Genomic DNA, 15,772 nt, shown 5'->3' with positions numbered 1-15,772 from the left:
GAGGGTTGGTTCTCTGGGGCTGGCATTGGGCCACTACCAGCCCAGCTTGGTGGGGGAGCCACTGCCCCTCGGCTCTCAGGATCGGGCCGTGTGTGTGGTACGGAGCACTGCTGTTGGATGATGTGTGCGTGCGGCCAGACCCAGGGTGCAGGCCAAGGGGGTCCCTGGCACTCAGCGGACGGGGAGAGTGAAGTCTTTCATCGTGTTTTCTCTCTCGTAGGCATGGATGGATTTTTAAAATCTGATGAGAGACAACGACTAGCTAAAGAAAGACGAGAAGAAAGAGAAAAATGTCTTGGTAAGTTGTGCACTTTGGCTGTTTAGGTCTAAGGGAGTGGAGATGTGATGATGTCTTTTCTCAAGACCCTTAGAAATTTGTGACTGAATGGGAAGAGAACTGGGACAGTTGCTAGGTGAACGTGGAAAACTGGGAGCAAACCCGCACTGCCACTTGCCCGTTCACAGTTGTTATATAATTCTCAGGACAGTTGATTTACTCCCTGAGCATGCGTTGAACCTCTGTTACTGGCACTGCGCTAGAGCTGTGGGTAGGATGCTGGAGAACGAGACAGTCACCGCCCCCGCCCGCTCAGGCGGCCTCTTCCCAGGGCAGCTAGAAGGGCCATGCTCGGGGAAATGGAGGAAATCGGCACCGAAGGCCATTTCTGTATTAGGACAGGGAACCCATTGAGAAAGGCTGTCATACCTCTTGCAGGCTATGGACAGATTCGTCCAACCTGTTCCCCACAGGGTGCCACGAGGAAGGTGGAGTGGCTTCCCCAGGGCACTGAGACAGATGAGGAGCTTTCGAATCCTACTCCTTGAGTGCCTCCTGCTGGTCGGCCCAGACATTGCATCCTCCAGGGAACCCTTGCCTGCCTGGCCAGGTGGAGTTAAGGCCCTTAGTAAATGTCTCAGGAAGGAGGCTGGCCGATCCTGTTCATCGTCTTCTGTTTACCCTCAGCCAGCTCAGCGTCTGGTGCGTGGTGTGTGTACAGCTAACGTGTCCCGAGTGAAGATACCCTGATAGCTCTCATTTCTCAATCCTGCGTGTGGCCTAGCCATTGGGATGAGTCTGACTTGATGGCAATGACAGGCAGAGCTCCCACGTGCAGGGGCAGTGAGTGGCCACTTTCCGTGCATTGTCTCATTCGGTCTCAACAACACTGTGATGTTGCACATGCAACATCTCCACTTCACAGAGGAGGAAACTGAGGCAGAGAGATGATGTGGTTAATATGTCCAGGGTCACCCAGCTAGTGGCGGAGGCGCCAGAACGCTTCATCTCAGTCACTTCAGCCTACGATCCCACCGGGCTCTTTTTTGGGGGTCACTCTTCTTCTGCGTTTTTGGTATTAATCCAAATGATGTGGAGTGCTCTGGTAATGACACCTCTCTTCTGCCTTCCTTCCCCCAGCTGCCCGGGAGCAGCAGATCCTGGAGAAACAGAAGAGAGCCAAGCTCCAGTACGAAAAGCAAATTGAGGAGAGGTGGCGGAAGCTGGAAGAGCAGCGGCAGCGAGAGGCGCAGAAGAGGGCCGCCGTGGAGGAGAAGAGGAAGCAGAAGCTCCGGGAGGAGGAGGTGAGGGCTGGGCCCCAGCCGGCTCCACAGTTCACGCTAGAACAGGAACAAAGAGACAGATCCATTCAACTTAGCTGGGGAGTCTGTGCTTCCGGGACAGACACGAGGCTGGAGGACGGGCTGTGAGGGTGGAGGATAACATGACCTTGTATTCACTGCTGGAAAATCAAATAGTCTACCTTCCGATACAGACATGCTAGTCTGTTTATATTTTAATGCATATTCTTGCTTTAATCATCCTTTCTCTCCAGTTATCTTTTAAAAAAGAAATGGAATGTAATTATCCCGACAGAGTCCTTTATTACTAAACTCTGAAAATATATTTAGAAAGCATATTTGGGGTACAGATTTTCTTAACAAGTGTATTTTAAGGGTGTAATCATAGCCTTGTATCAGGTGATGATCATTTTTTATTCATAAAGTATAGTGACTCATCATTTATTTTTATTTTTTTACCACTTGTAAAAGCATAAATGTATTACAAATTTTAATACATGATTAGTAAGCAAAAAGGTAAATATTTATTGTAAGTAATAATAGATGGGAATGATATTTGAATGAATTACCCTTGAATGAAGGATTGGTTTAATTTTTTTTAATTTTCTAATTTTTTTTTTTTTTTTTTTTTGCGGTACACGGGCCTCCCACTGCTGTGGCCTCTCCCATTGCGGAGCACAGGCTACGGACGCGCAGGGTCAGCGGCCATGGCCCACAGGCCCAGCCGCTCCGCGGCATGTGGGATCCTCCCGGACCGGGGCACGAACCTGTGTCCCCTGCATCGGCAGGCGGACTCCCAACCACTGCGCCACCAGGGAAGCCCCTTTAACTGTATATTTTTTAATTCTTTTTTTAAATTGGAGTACAGTTGATTTACAATGCTGTGTTAGTTTCAGGTATACAACAAAGTGATTCAGTTATACATATACATATATTCATTCTTTTTTAGATTTTTATTTTCTTTTTTAAAATCTTACTAAATTTTTAAATTTTATTTTTTTAACATCTTTATTGGAGTATAATTGCTTTACAATGTTGTGTTAGTTTCTGCTGTATAACAAACTGTGACTCATCATTTAGTATGAACAATATAGAGGTTTGTTAATCGCCAACACTATAAGATACAGAGATGTTGGTATAAATTCAGTATTTTTTAAATCTATGAATTGTTATCACTGTCTTTACCCTTTTGTCTTTTTTTAATTGAAAAAAAACACAAAAATGCTCACATACACAGAATTAGACCCATCTTTGCCCACAGAGCACAGGCTTAAGTGGCGGCTTCTTTGTTCCTCTTAGTGAATGGAGGCCTGAGCCAGGGTCTTAGCCACAGTCGCTGTTGCTCTCGCAGCCCGATCACTGTCTGCCTTTGTCAGCTCCTGGTGCAAATCCTAGCCCTCCCACTAAGCAGCTGGCAGCCAGGGCCAAGTCTCAGACCCCTCTAGCTCCGTCTCCTCAGCCCAAAACAGAGGTGGTCATAGGAGTTAAAAGAGGTGACTTCTGAAAGTGCCAGCAAAGCACCTAGCACAGAGTAGTCGCTCAGAAATGTTAGCTTCCCTTCAGTGTCTTCAGCTGACCCCGGCTGAAGCAAGGTCAAGAGAGAGCTACCCAGGAAAGATTATGGCACAGAGTGTAGAGACCAAGAGAAAAGTCACAGTGCGTTGGGGCTGTTTCAGTGACGGGGCGGATCTCTCCTTTCTCAGCCTGGGTATTTGTCGTGAGTGCTGGACTTGCCCCTTAACTTCCCATCCTCCCTTCCTTGACTCACAGCTTCTCTCTTTTCTCCCTGCTCTCTCCATTTCCACTCCTGACCTCCTGCAGGATTGCTGATTGCAGGGAATGTGTGTCACTGCCTTTTCCAGGAAGGGGTGCTGTGAAGTCACGGGAGACGCTTCCTGAGCCTCTGCCACACCTGACAGTGTCACACGGGTCCACCTTTGAGGGACCCGTGTGACAGATGAGGGGATGTCATGCCAGGTGATTGGTCCTGATGCCGCTGACTCGTTAGTGGCTGTGCTTCGGACAATTTCCTGTTTGCTTTGTGTGCTCCCTTTCACCCCTGGTGTGGTGATGGTGGGGAGTGGGGCAGGCTGCCTGCCCGTGGTCAGCACGAACACAGATCGAGCTTGCGCCCCTCTTCTCCCCACACACGGCAGGGCAGGGCTGAGAGCTGGGCCTCCCATGGGTGTAGAGCAACCGGAGGAAGCAGTGGGCTCCCTCCACCACCTGCTCCTGCCCTCTGAGCCCCCGGAGACCCAGGTGGAGCTTAGGGACTCTCGCCATGCAGGCTGGCCTGTTAATCACCTCATCATCAGTGCTCTGCTAGTGCAGAGGTCCGATTGGCATTCTCATGGGTGATCTTTGGAGAGGACAGATAGGTCTCTGCTGCGGGAGGCCTTTCCAAAGGAAAGCCTTTGCATTTGCCCCCGTGGTTCGCTGGAGATCTTTGGGAGGGCTGCTGCCTGCTTGGCACATGGCTGTGGAGACTCTCCACCCTCTTCTCAGTGCCAGATGTAAGTCCTTTCTGTCAGGGCGTGTCTCTGTCAACCAGGGAGAAGCCTCCGCAGGAAGATGGTTCGTTCCATTTTGCTTCTGTAGCTTGTTGGAAAGTGTTTGCATTGCCCACAAACTCCTACCTCTGTGGGTCTGATATTAGGAGCTCATAAGAGGCGTGTTGACCCCTCAACCCCCCGCCAGCCCTGCCCTGGCTCCATGTGCCTAGGACTGTTTCCATGATGTCGCTCTTGGTAACGCCCCACATCTGTGTGGGTGAGCCCCAGACTCGGCCTGGAGGCCTCCTCTCCACCAACACAGAAGTGGGCATCACAGCTGGCCTAGCTCCCAGAGGTGTCGAGGGCTGGAAGCTGGTCAGGCCTGTCCTTGCGAAGGAGGAGTCCAGTGTCCACTTGACACTCTGACCTTGAGCTCATTCTCGCTGGAGGCCCGCCTTCTCCTGCAGGTGGGTTCTTCCAATCTTCACATGCCACACAGCTCCCAAGAATCAAGCTTCTGGAACAAGCTTTTGTCATCTGCCTGGGTTAAGGCTGACAGCACAATGCGCTCACCCCTTCTCCACTCAGGGAAGTATAGCTTCGTGACTAGGGGCCCTGGAAAATGGTATTTGGTGAAGCCACCTCCATGTTCCTCACGCGAAACAGAAGACTAGGAAAGACCTCTTTCAAAGAGCACCTTCATCTCTGTAAGTTACTTGAACACATCACAACTTCTCATATTCTTCTTGCTTGATACCTAACAAAACCCACCAGGCTGGGTGTAAAAATGAGAACTTTCTGAACTCAACTAAGCGAAAACTTCACTAAGCCGAGAGCTGACTGCTCTCAGAGGGCATTGGCTGGCATGGGGCATGGTGATTACGTGGCTTTCTGGCCAGATGTGGACGTCTGTTTGCAGGGAGAAGGACCCTCCACGGAGCCCTGCTTAGGACCATTTGGGGGCTTGTCCCCATGCTGTCATCCCCAGAACACATGTAGTAAGGGCAGTGGGAAAGGCACAGTCAGCCCTCCACTCCTGCCTGAGACAGTTGTCTGGGTAACAGTGGCCAGGCCAAGCCCTGCTGGAGGCCTTTCATACTGCTCGGCCAGCTCAGTGCATCCCCTTGGTCGTGGATCTCCTCTAAGTTCATCCAGGCAGGTCTAGGGCCAGAGCTCAAGGGGTCAAGGGTGAGTTGCCCTCATTCCTTCCTTCCACTAAGCCCCACCCAATAGAGGATATTCTAGGGACAATAATCTGCGTTGCCCTTTCCCCCTCCTCTGTTGATCATCACATGATCCTCAGGAGAGCCAGAACTTGGCAGGAATTGCAGTATGCAGTATGCAGCTGTGATATTTATTAACACCGTTCTTCTGATGTGATTGAACTTTCTCGCACACGCTCTCTCATGCTCAGCCTTTCCTCTAACCAGTGGTTCTCAGCACCATCCCAGCACCAGCAGCGCCCGCATCTCCTGGGAACTTACCAGGAATGCATTGTCAGCACGTTCACCTCAGACCCGCTGACTCAGAAACTTTGGGGGCGGGGCTCAGCAACTGGTGATTTAACAAACCCTCCAGGTGATTCTGATGCAGACTCACTCCCATTTGAGAACTAGTGCTCTAAACTGCCATGTTAGCAATCCTCCTCTTCAAACCTAGATTCAGTTAGCACTGGTTAAGGACTTACTATGCTAGTTGTTATCTTGTCGACTAGAATGATCTGTAATATAGGTAATATCATACCCATTTTATAGACAGGGGAACCGATGCCCAAGGATGACATTAAACGATTAACTCAGGGTCATGGGACTAAGTAGCAGGCAGAAGTGGGATTTGAATTCACATCTGCTGATTCCAAACTAGGATTCTTTGCATTCCATCACATGAAGGAACAGAAAGATACACACACATGCTAGGTAATACGGGACTATATGGGACTAACCTCTAATAAGAGTGAAGTGAACCAGTTTTGGTTTTGACATGTTTGAAACATCCCATTCTGACAGCTTGGGTTTTATAAGTTCCCTTACCGTAGAGCTTGGTTACCACCTATTTTTAATCATCTCTCCAAAAGTGGGTGACACAGAGTGACTGTGTCTTCTCTCAGGGATAGCATCATTTTCGTAAGTCTACGTACAGTTCAAAGGAATAAATCTCTAATGGTAGAATTTGGAGCAGCTCAGTGGGTTAGGGGTAGATGACAGAGGTATTTTTTCTAAAGGTAACCAAAAGGCTCAGGAGTAGGTCTGGCTTTGGATGAACATTCCCTTAAAACTATGCCCCTAGATAGCTATTCAGTGATTCGGTTGGCTGTGAGTCTTGGTGTTCTTTGTTCTCATTGTCTCCTAGTAGATGAAGGACTTTTTTTTTTTAATAAATTTATTTTTTATTTATTTATTTTTGGCTGCATTGGGTCTTCGTTGCTGTGAGCGGGCTTTCTCTAGTTGCGGCGAGCCGGGGCTACTCTTCATTGTGGTGCGTGGGCTTCTCATTGCAGTGGCTTCTCTTGTTGCATGCAGAGCACGGGCTCTAGGCACACAGGCTTCAGTAGCTGTGACACGCGGGCTCAGTAGTTGTGGCCCGCGGGCTCTAGAGCACAGGCTCAGTAGTTGTGGCGCACAGGCTTAGTGGCTCTGTGGCATGTGGGATCTTCCCGGACCAGGGCTCGAACCCACGTCCCCTGCATTGGCAGGCGGATTCTTAACCACTGCGCCACCAGGGAAGCCCAAGGACTGTCTTGTGAGGTCTTTCTGACATGTAGGCAATCTCCCATAACCCACTCAATACTAAATTCACTCTGAGGTGAAAGATTTCAACACTTAAATTAGGTCATTGGTGGGAGGGAGGGGATATGGGGATATATGTATATGTATAGCTGATTCAGTTTGTTGTACAGCAGAAGCTAATACAACATTGTAAAGCAATTATACTCCAATGAAGATATAAAAAAATCAGATCATTGGTTAAATAATTGATGTTAAATCCATATAAAGGAATACTATCGAGCCCCAGTCTTGAGTGATCAGACTTCAGTCCTCAAATAGTCAAGAAGTTCTAGTTCCTCCAAGCCCTCATCTTTTCTCAGACAAACCGCTGGGGCTGGCTGTCAGGATTTAATGGGCCAGGGTCTTGAGAACAGGATTCTGCCAGGACGTGCACACTCATGATTGTAGAGTCTCAGCCAAAAACTAGAGCGCAGTTAATAGCAAATGCAAACCTGAGACTTACAGGAGGAAAGAAATCCCCTTTCTGCTCACAGGTCCCTGGAGAAGCTGTCTTTTAGCAAAGCGCTATTCGGAGGAAAAATTATGCAGAGGAGGCTGAGATGTGGAGAATGCTCATCTCATCCCTCTGGTGTGGACAAAAGGGATAGATCCAGGCACCTCCTAAGTGACCTTTTTGTGTTTCTAGTGAGTGAAATAAAGGAGCCTTTCCCCGATCCTTAAGTCACGGTCACTCAGTTGGTGCTGCCCTAAATTAATTTTGCTTGTTTGTTTATTTAAGCCATGAGAAAATAGCATCTTTTTGTTTTGAAGTTGGGCTAGGATTAGCCCAGTTCCTGCAGCACCTCAGGGTGGGGTTTTATGAGGGTGAAAAGGTGTCTGTGTAACCGCTTACCCTGTGGGGCTTCTCCAATGGAGGCAGGGAGCGGATTTGGTATTTGCAGTGTCATTGCAGTGCCAGGGAAAGACTTGCCAGCCGTCAGGCCCAACTTTATGAAAAGAACAATTTGGTGAATACAGGGGAGTGCTTTTGATAAATGCTCTGTTAGGAGAGAAGCCTGGTGGTTTTTCTCTTCTGGCTAAAAACTGTTTAGTTCTTCCTCCCTCCCCCCGCCCCCCCCCCCCCCCGCGTCTAGCTCTGAGAATGCATAGATGCTTGATTTTGTGGACAGAAGTTTCTCTACTTTTCTCTCTTGAATTTTGAAATATGCAGTATTATCCCCAGATACTACGTAGCAGAAAAGTGTTATAATGTAGAAAACAATTAATTCCCCTTTAAGACGTTCTAAGAGGAAAATGGGACTTTGCAAAATGGACTTCAAAGTCATGGTGTATCCCCCCAAAGAGTTATGCTTAAGGCTATTAAAATTCAAATTATATTTCGGTTTACTCAAATCATAGTCCTTGATGCTTGTCAACAAGAGAGGATGCAGTTGGTTCTAGAGCACAATTCCAGTTCTACTGGATGGGACAGGCCTCAAGGAGTTAATGCTTGTCTGGCATTATTCTTAAACAAATCAAGGCCTGGCTGCGGCAGCAGCCTCTCCCCTGAGAGGGAAGAGGTGCTGGGGCTGGGAGCCAGCGCTAGCCGCCTTGTTTACTCTCCGCCCACTAAGAAGGCGCTGGCGTGGTGGGGAGAGCACAAGTGCCTGGGTTTTGGATGCTGAGCAGAGAGACCCGTCTGGTGACTCACCTCCCCACCCCCACCCGGCGCGGAGGTGCAGCAGTGCCGCGGGGCTGGGTGGTTAATCTTGCTCTCTCTTGCGTGAACCGGGCAGGAGCGGCTGGAGGCGATGATGCGCAGGTCCCTGGAGCGCACACAGCAGCTGGAGCTGAAGAAGAAGTGCTCGTGGGGAGCATCACTGGCCGCAGGGCCCGGAGGACGCGATGGTGAGTGAAGGGCTGTCCCTGCATCGCAGGGCCCGGTGGGGAGATCTTGGGGCAGGAGGGAGATCACGGGCAGACTGGCACCCGCAGGATCTGGGGGATGCTTTGTAGCGATCTGCAGGTACCTTTTTCGGATGTGATGTTTAAAGCTGCCAAGCTTCCTGTGTATGCATTTCTTGCGAAGGGGATCTGTTCATTCTTCTTGCTCACAAACAGCAGTTGATACAGTAACTGGGCTTTGAGGTAAAACAAAAGAAAAACAAAGAAAATGAATGTAGAGCCTGGTTAACCGGATCCACCTAGCAAGCCCAGAGGTAACCTAATTTCAGGGAAGGTCAATGACAGTAGGCTCAGTCATGGCTGCAGCATGACGGGCGGGGAAAGGCTGAGCAGCAGTAACTCCCCTAAAAGGAGCTGGGGTTCTTCCCTCCACATTATTTATTTTTGTTGCTCTTTCAGTTTTGTTTTAAGGTGACTGATTTATTTCATTATCCAGTTCATACTCATCTTTAAATTTTCAAATGTTTAATGTATGGATTGTTACTAGTCCCTGGGTGGTTTTGCCCTCTTTTTAGTGTCTTTTCTGTGTCTGCCATTCTGTTATGCAGGAGCTGTATACCAGCTCTTTCTGAGAGCAAATGGGTTTGCATGAGTGGTACAGTTTCTTGACTTTGCTGTATTGTGCTTTTAACCTTTTGTCAGTGAATATACTTTTCTTTTGTTTTTTTTTTTTTTTTGAGACGTCAAGAACCCATCTCAGTTACTTTTTCTAATTTCCTAATAGAAACTAGAATCAACCAGCAATTGGGACTTTTTTCTTTTACCTGTCTTTGCTCTGATTTTTTTTTTTTTGCTGTGTAGGTGAATCAGGAAATACCCCACCCCCTCCTCTAGGTTTAGCAGCCAGCACCCTCCCTCCGGACCCAGGGACCACTGCCGCCGCTGCTGAGTCCACCAACGGTATATCCGAGCATCACTGTGCCATGGCATTTTGTGATGACTGTCCCGGTCACCCTCCTCCATCACTGTGTCTGTCTCAAGCACTTTTACAATTGATTTCTTAGTCTGACCCCTTAGAACTTTTTTCTAGAAAGTGAATGACATGCCCATATTTCTTTGTTCGTCATCGTGGAGCGTGCATGCCTTACATCCTAGTACCCTGGAGACATTTCATCTTTAGCTCACTAACTTCTGCCTTGAAAATCTTGTCAGTGTTTGACTTCTGTGCATTTAGATCTTCAGCGCTCTCATGTATCATTGGTTTTTAGGCATTAAGTAGTAGGGTATTTCAATCACTTCTGGTTACCAGAACCTATAATTACACGGAGTTCTGGGTATTAATGTGATGGATTCCTGGAGAGGTGTTTGAGTTTACCAGTACTAACACTGTGAATCCAAACAAGGAGATAAATTGGCTTTGTTCTTGACTTCCTCTCTCTAATAGGCTCTCTGTTTCGTATACAGGCCTGGGAAATTCTTAGGGTCTAGGTCAAGAATAGAACTAGCAAAACCTTCTTCCCATTTAATAGTGACTTTAGAAATTCAACCCATCTTTGACTGGTAAAGAAAAAACAAGATGTAAAAGGGATACAATATTTCCCAGCCACCCAGAGGGTCAAATTATAGCATTAGGAATAAATATCCTTGGTCTCCAGCATTTCTTTGACAAAGAATAATTTTTATTGGTGTTGCTGAGTAGCAGAGACTTTGCCGCCTGGGCCGCGTTCACTGTCATATGGCCACTGGCCTTCCCCCAACAGAGAGGGGCAGGTAGAGTTGATAATGACACCTTGGGAATCGTACCCAGGGCCCTGGGACAGGGTGAGGTGAGTGTGGTACTCGACTGGAGCACTTAGTTTAAGGGAGTGGCAGAAATCTCAGTAATCAAGATAAAAGAATATTTTAATCAAAATTAATGAAGAACAATCTGTGATGAACAAAATATTGAATTTGCAGATACCAGTACCATGCTGAGCCATGTCGGAGCCTGAGGCAAAGGGGGAAATGTGTACCCCTAGAGACATGGTTTTATGTAATTTCTAATGGTTATTTTTCCCAGAACATTAAAATACTCAAACTGAAACATTGAAAAGTAGGTGTATGAAAACTCATACCATTTTAAGTTTAAATATTTTATTTATACCCAAACAGACTGTCTGATAATTTTACTTCAGTCTAAGTTATTTAAAAATTATTTAGGGTCATCACTTGGTCAGGAGAAATTGTCAAACATGACACTTCTCTCATTTGAAAACAAGGTGAGTAGAAGAGTAGATTTTGAAAATATTGTTGATGAGTTTGCTGCCTTTAGAGCTGGGGCCACACATCTTTCCTTTTGCCTCAAGCTCGGTTGTGGCTTGGCTGGCACTGTCAGCACCTCTCGGGTTGCTGCAGTCGTTTCATTTAGAAGCCCGTCTGAGATAACGGAGGGAAATTAAGAGTACCAAACCCAGGACCACATTTTAAAATCCTAACCATAAACAGTCATAGCCTTTGAGAAAGGGCCATTGTGACCCCATCTCTTGATAAAAGGAAGAAACCAACTGCTAAAGGTTGTTCTGCTTTAAATACAGCTCCTTGCTTTACAAATTACTTCTCTCTGCAACCTGAGCTCTAGATAACCTCAGAAAAAGTCCGGTTTCAGCTCCCCCAGTCTCAGTCAGATCGTAGAACATTTTGCAGTGGTGCTTTGTCTCTGGGTCCAGGTTGGTTTTGTTTTTGTGTGGTCTGAATTGACTTAAAAGTCCCTGGACACAAGGAAAGGGTTGGCTGGTGGGATTAGCATGGCTTTAGTTGAACAGCTGAGTGAGGTTGAACATTTGGAATCAAAGAGAAACACAAAGTTGAGCAATAGAAGAGAAGAACTTGCTTCAGATGGATGGCTGCTGTGGCCCGGGCGTTCCCAGACGTGCCAAGTGGAGGGCAGGGAGCTGGAAGCAGTGTGCTGTGCCACAGTGGTTTTGGAGGCGTGTGGATGAGGACAGGAAGAACACTTTGGGAAATGTGTTTCTTAATCTAGAGTGGTGTGAATACCAATGTCTTTAATGCATTTCTCTGCAGCATGTGACAAACTTTCAACATCAACCATGAATTTGCCAAAGCAGACGGAGCCTCCCATGAGTAAGCGCCTGTCTTCATCCACCGCGACAATGTCCTATTCCCCAGACCGAGGCAAGTGAATGTGTAGACCTGGTCTCTCCAGTTTTCTTCTTTCTAGTGTGAGCGTGTTAACGTCGGTCTTTGGGAGAGCCCCTCTTGAGCCTTCTGCAAATAGCCCCATTCTCCTAGCCTTGCGATCTGTGTGTGGGAGCCCCAGGGCCTCACTAATGGGACTTTGGAAAGTGGCAACGCGCTCTTCACAACCAGGTCATTGTTGAATAGGGACAGGAGTTCATGCTATGCTTCCAGTCTGAAAGAGATTTCCATTTTCCACAGTGCATGTAGACGGTATCCTGGCCTGGGGTTAATTGACCAGTGGGCAGATGTGACTGTTAAAAAAGTAACTGCCCAGTTATTGGTGCGATATTGTTGATTAGCCAGAAACAGCGGGATTGATGAGGCAGAGGTACGTGGGAGACTTAGATGTGTGAAAAAAATGGGGCTCTGCTCTTGTCTGTGGTTTGTAAGCCTGCCTGTTTCTCTTTTGAAAACAGAAGTTCAGAACTAATATGAAATCTTTAAAAGGGCAAAAGGACGGGTGGCCTTTTCTGGCGCTCTGTTTTGAGGTGAGAGATGGTATGTATAGGACGGGTGCCAGTTCCAGAAACTGAATAGATATAAAACCAGCCGTGTTCTAATGGAGGCTCAGAGAAGGCACTAAAAGTCTGAATTGCTACCTTTCAGAGTCTGTAGGTTAAGGAAGGGAGGGAAGCTCTCCATGCATTAGATGCGTATCTTAAAGCATCACTGAAGAAGTGTCAGGTGCCAGTGGAGTATTTAACACATCGAGTCATCACCGGGGGTGAGCAGGAGGATGTTTGTGACTCTGAAGAGGCCAGTGTGCGTTCCTGGTCTTTTGCCACTGGCTTTGACCTTGCACCTCCAGCACAGAGGTCTGTCATGTGTGCCAGAGACCCCATAAGTGTCAGTGTTGAAGCTCACTGATGCAGTTCATGGGTAAGCGCTGGAAACCTTGAATTAACTAGGAGCTGAATGAGAAAACATCTGCATGCTTTTAATTCTGTATAGCTGTTCCATCTGTGAGTATATCCCATAGGTTTTCATTAATTCATATGGTTACAAGTTGATGTTAAATTCATATTTGCATTGATTAATGTGTAGAGATAATCAGTATGTTATTATATATTGTTGGCAACTGAATTATCTGCTTGTGGATTAGTAGTTGAAAATTTGAAATTCCCAAGCCATTTACTGGCTAGTGGATACCCAAAGAAGACGAAGTCATTGAAAAGTTAATCCATTATCATATAATATGTTCCGAAACCATCAAAATAACGTTTCAGTCACTGAATTTTAGATTATGGATACTGCTACTTCCATTAAAGCAGATAATTAGTTGGCTATTTTTTTTTAATGTTTCTGATTTAATTTTTGCCCTTACTTGCTTGGGAAAAGTATGAAAGGATGCATATCTCTACATTAACAAAATCAGTGTGTTATGAAATATTTCCTAACAGAGGGCCTAAAACAAGTGTTTTGTAGGAGTAATCTTTTTTTCCAATGTTAGATCTACTTGGTGAGTAAATGGTTTCTTGAGTCCATATGACATCTTGGAATACGGGCTAATTCTCTTCGGGTGATACAGGTGATACGCTAATTCTGTAATAGCATGTTGAATGAATTCTGGCACCCCAAGAGAAGTAACACACTCTCCCAAGCTCTAAATGACACAGCGTCTGTTTTCTTTTACTAGGACAAGCTCCAAAGCCATCCTTTGCTACAATATTTTTTTCTTTCCACATTCGTTCTGCCACCCAAAAGTTGATTTGCATCATGCACTGTGTTGTTTTAGGCATTTTATTTTGTTTTGTTTTAATTTCGCTTTTTAAAATTTTCATTTGATTCCGTCCCTCAGCTCATCGCACGCACCTTAGTCCCATGGAAACCTTTCTTGTTATGCGACTGTTGACACCCACACAGGCTTCTTTAGCCAGAAGCAGAAGTGCACTCATGCTCTCTGAGCAGGCCAGTCACTCAGGTAAAAGAGGCCAAGCTGGTGACACTGAGGAAAATGCCCCAAATGGTATTGGTTGGCCTTTGAGTTATTCCTGAACTTTTGTATCTTGCTTCACATTTGTTGGCTTCCTGAAATGTCTTCTGTGGTTAATAACGTTTCCTACCCACCACTGTTTTATTGTTGCTATATTTCTTTTCTCTCAAGTGTCACGGAGGTGAGTAAATTATTTTATGAGTGAGGGCCTGTGGATTAGGGGAAAAAAATCCATCTCATGAGCTATGGCGGTTAGTAGACTTTTTTAAAAAGACGGTTTGGTAAAATAGCCTATAAACTGCAATCTCAGAAGTCCCATAACCAGCTCTACCACTTACTAGCTCTTACCACTTTGGGTGAGTTAATTAACCTCTCTAAGCCTCAGTTTCCTCATCTCTAAAGTGGACTTATTTTAAATTGTCATGAGGATTAAATGAGATAGCACAATGATGGACACAGAACAGGTATCTAGAGCCTCACTACTCAAGGGGTGGTCCATGGACCAACAGCGTTGGTATTACCTGGGAGCTTGTAGGAGGGTGGGCTCTCAGGCCCCGCCAGACCTACACACTGAAGTCCAAGAAACAGTGGGCCACACCGTCAAAACCCTTCCTTGACGAAAGCAGATCAAACCATCATGGCAAGTTTAATGGGGACCAAAAAAAAAAAAAAAATTAATGGGCACTAGTTTTCCCTGTGAGTTTTGCAAGGGAGTAATGCCGTGTCCACATTAGGGCATGTCTGGTCTCCGTGTCAGTTCCCAAGATACAGTGTATTCAGTGAGATAACATATAGATGACATATTGTCCTCTACCTAGTTATATCTGTTTCCAAGTAGTTGTGCTGTTTCTGCAGAGAATATATACAAATGGCCAATAAGCGCATGACAAGATGCTGAACATCCTTAGTCATTAGAGAAACGCAAATCAAAACCATAATGAGATACTACTTCCCACTACTAGGATGGCTAAAATTCAAAGAAAAAAAGGATAATACAGTTGACTCTTGAACAATTTAGGGGTTGGGGGTACCAGCCCGCCTCAGTCAAAAATCTGCATTTAACTTTATAATCAGCCCTCTGTATACTTGGTTCCTTATCCGCAGATTCAACCAGCCACAAATAGTACCGTAGTATTTACTATTGAATAAAATCTGCGTGTAAGTGGACCCGTGCGGTTCAAACCTGTGTTGTTCAAGAGTCAACTGTAATATGTATTGGCGAGGATGTGGGAGAAATTGTAACCTTTATACACTGCTGGTGGGAACGTAAAATGTGCAGCTGCCTTGGAAAACAGTCTGACAAGTTTTTCAAAATGTTAGAGTTACCACATGAACCAGCAATTCTGCTCTTTGGTATAGAGTCAGGGAAATTGAAAACATACACAATGAAGTATACAAGTATTCTCAGCAGCATTATTCAGATTAGCCACAGTGTGGAAACAGCCCAGATATCCAACAACAGATGAATGGATAAACAAAATGTGTTTATCCATAAAGTGGAATATTATTCAGCTATAAAAAGGAATGAATTACTGATACATGCTACATGATGAACCTTGAAAACATTACGTTCAGTGAAAGAAGCCAGGCAGAAAATGCCACAAGTTTTATGATTCCATTTTTATGAAATGTCTGGAATAGACAAATCCAGAGAGACAGTAAATAAGTGGTTACTAGGCACTAGGGGAGGGGGAAGAGGAGTGAGTGCTTAATGGGAACAGGGTTTCTTTTGGGGGTGTTGAAAATGTTCTGGAATTAGACTGTAGTTATGGTTGCACAACCTTGTAAATATGCTAAAAACCACTAAATTGTACACCTTTATGGTGTATGAATTCTATCTCAAACAAACACAAAATTCCTGGCAAGTAGGAAGTACCCCCATTTTGAGAATGAGAAATGTGGCAGGAGGAGCTCTCCCAGGC

At 45.9% G+C, this 15,772-nt stretch overlaps 1 protein-coding gene across 12 annotated transcripts in view; it reads left to right on the top strand.

The window, feature by feature from the left end:
- Positions 1–220: 220 nt before the first annotated feature.
- Positions 221–15,772, top strand: part of MAP7D2 (MAP7 domain containing 2) — a gene marked incomplete at both ends in the record, with an annotated part of 52,476 nt that continues 36,924 nt past the window's right edge. For 3 of the 12 annotated variants that reach the window (XM_082681437.1, XM_082681434.1, XM_082681433.1), the window contains 4 exons: positions 223–298; positions 1,418–1,581; positions 8,572–8,683; positions 11,741–11,851. In XM_082681437.1, the coding sequence (XP_082537563.1) occupies positions 223–298; positions 1,418–1,581; positions 8,572–8,683; positions 11,741–11,851 (463 nt within the window). Of the gene's footprint in view, positions 299–1,417; positions 1,582–8,571; positions 8,684–9,541; positions 9,641–11,740; positions 11,852–13,715; positions 13,839–15,772 lie in introns of all 12 variants that reach the window. The other 9 variants (XM_082681435.1, XM_082681432.1, XM_082681438.1 and 6 more) reach the window with 6 other exon arrangements.

The sequence above is a fragment of the Grampus griseus genome, assembly GCF_964374135.1.
Source record: "Grampus griseus genome assembly, chromosome: X".
Classification (NCBI taxonomy): Eukaryota; Metazoa; Chordata; class Mammalia; order Artiodactyla; family Delphinidae; genus Grampus; species Grampus griseus.
Note: the sequence above shows the minus strand (reverse complement) of the source record. Positions and strands in the feature narration are given on the sequence as shown.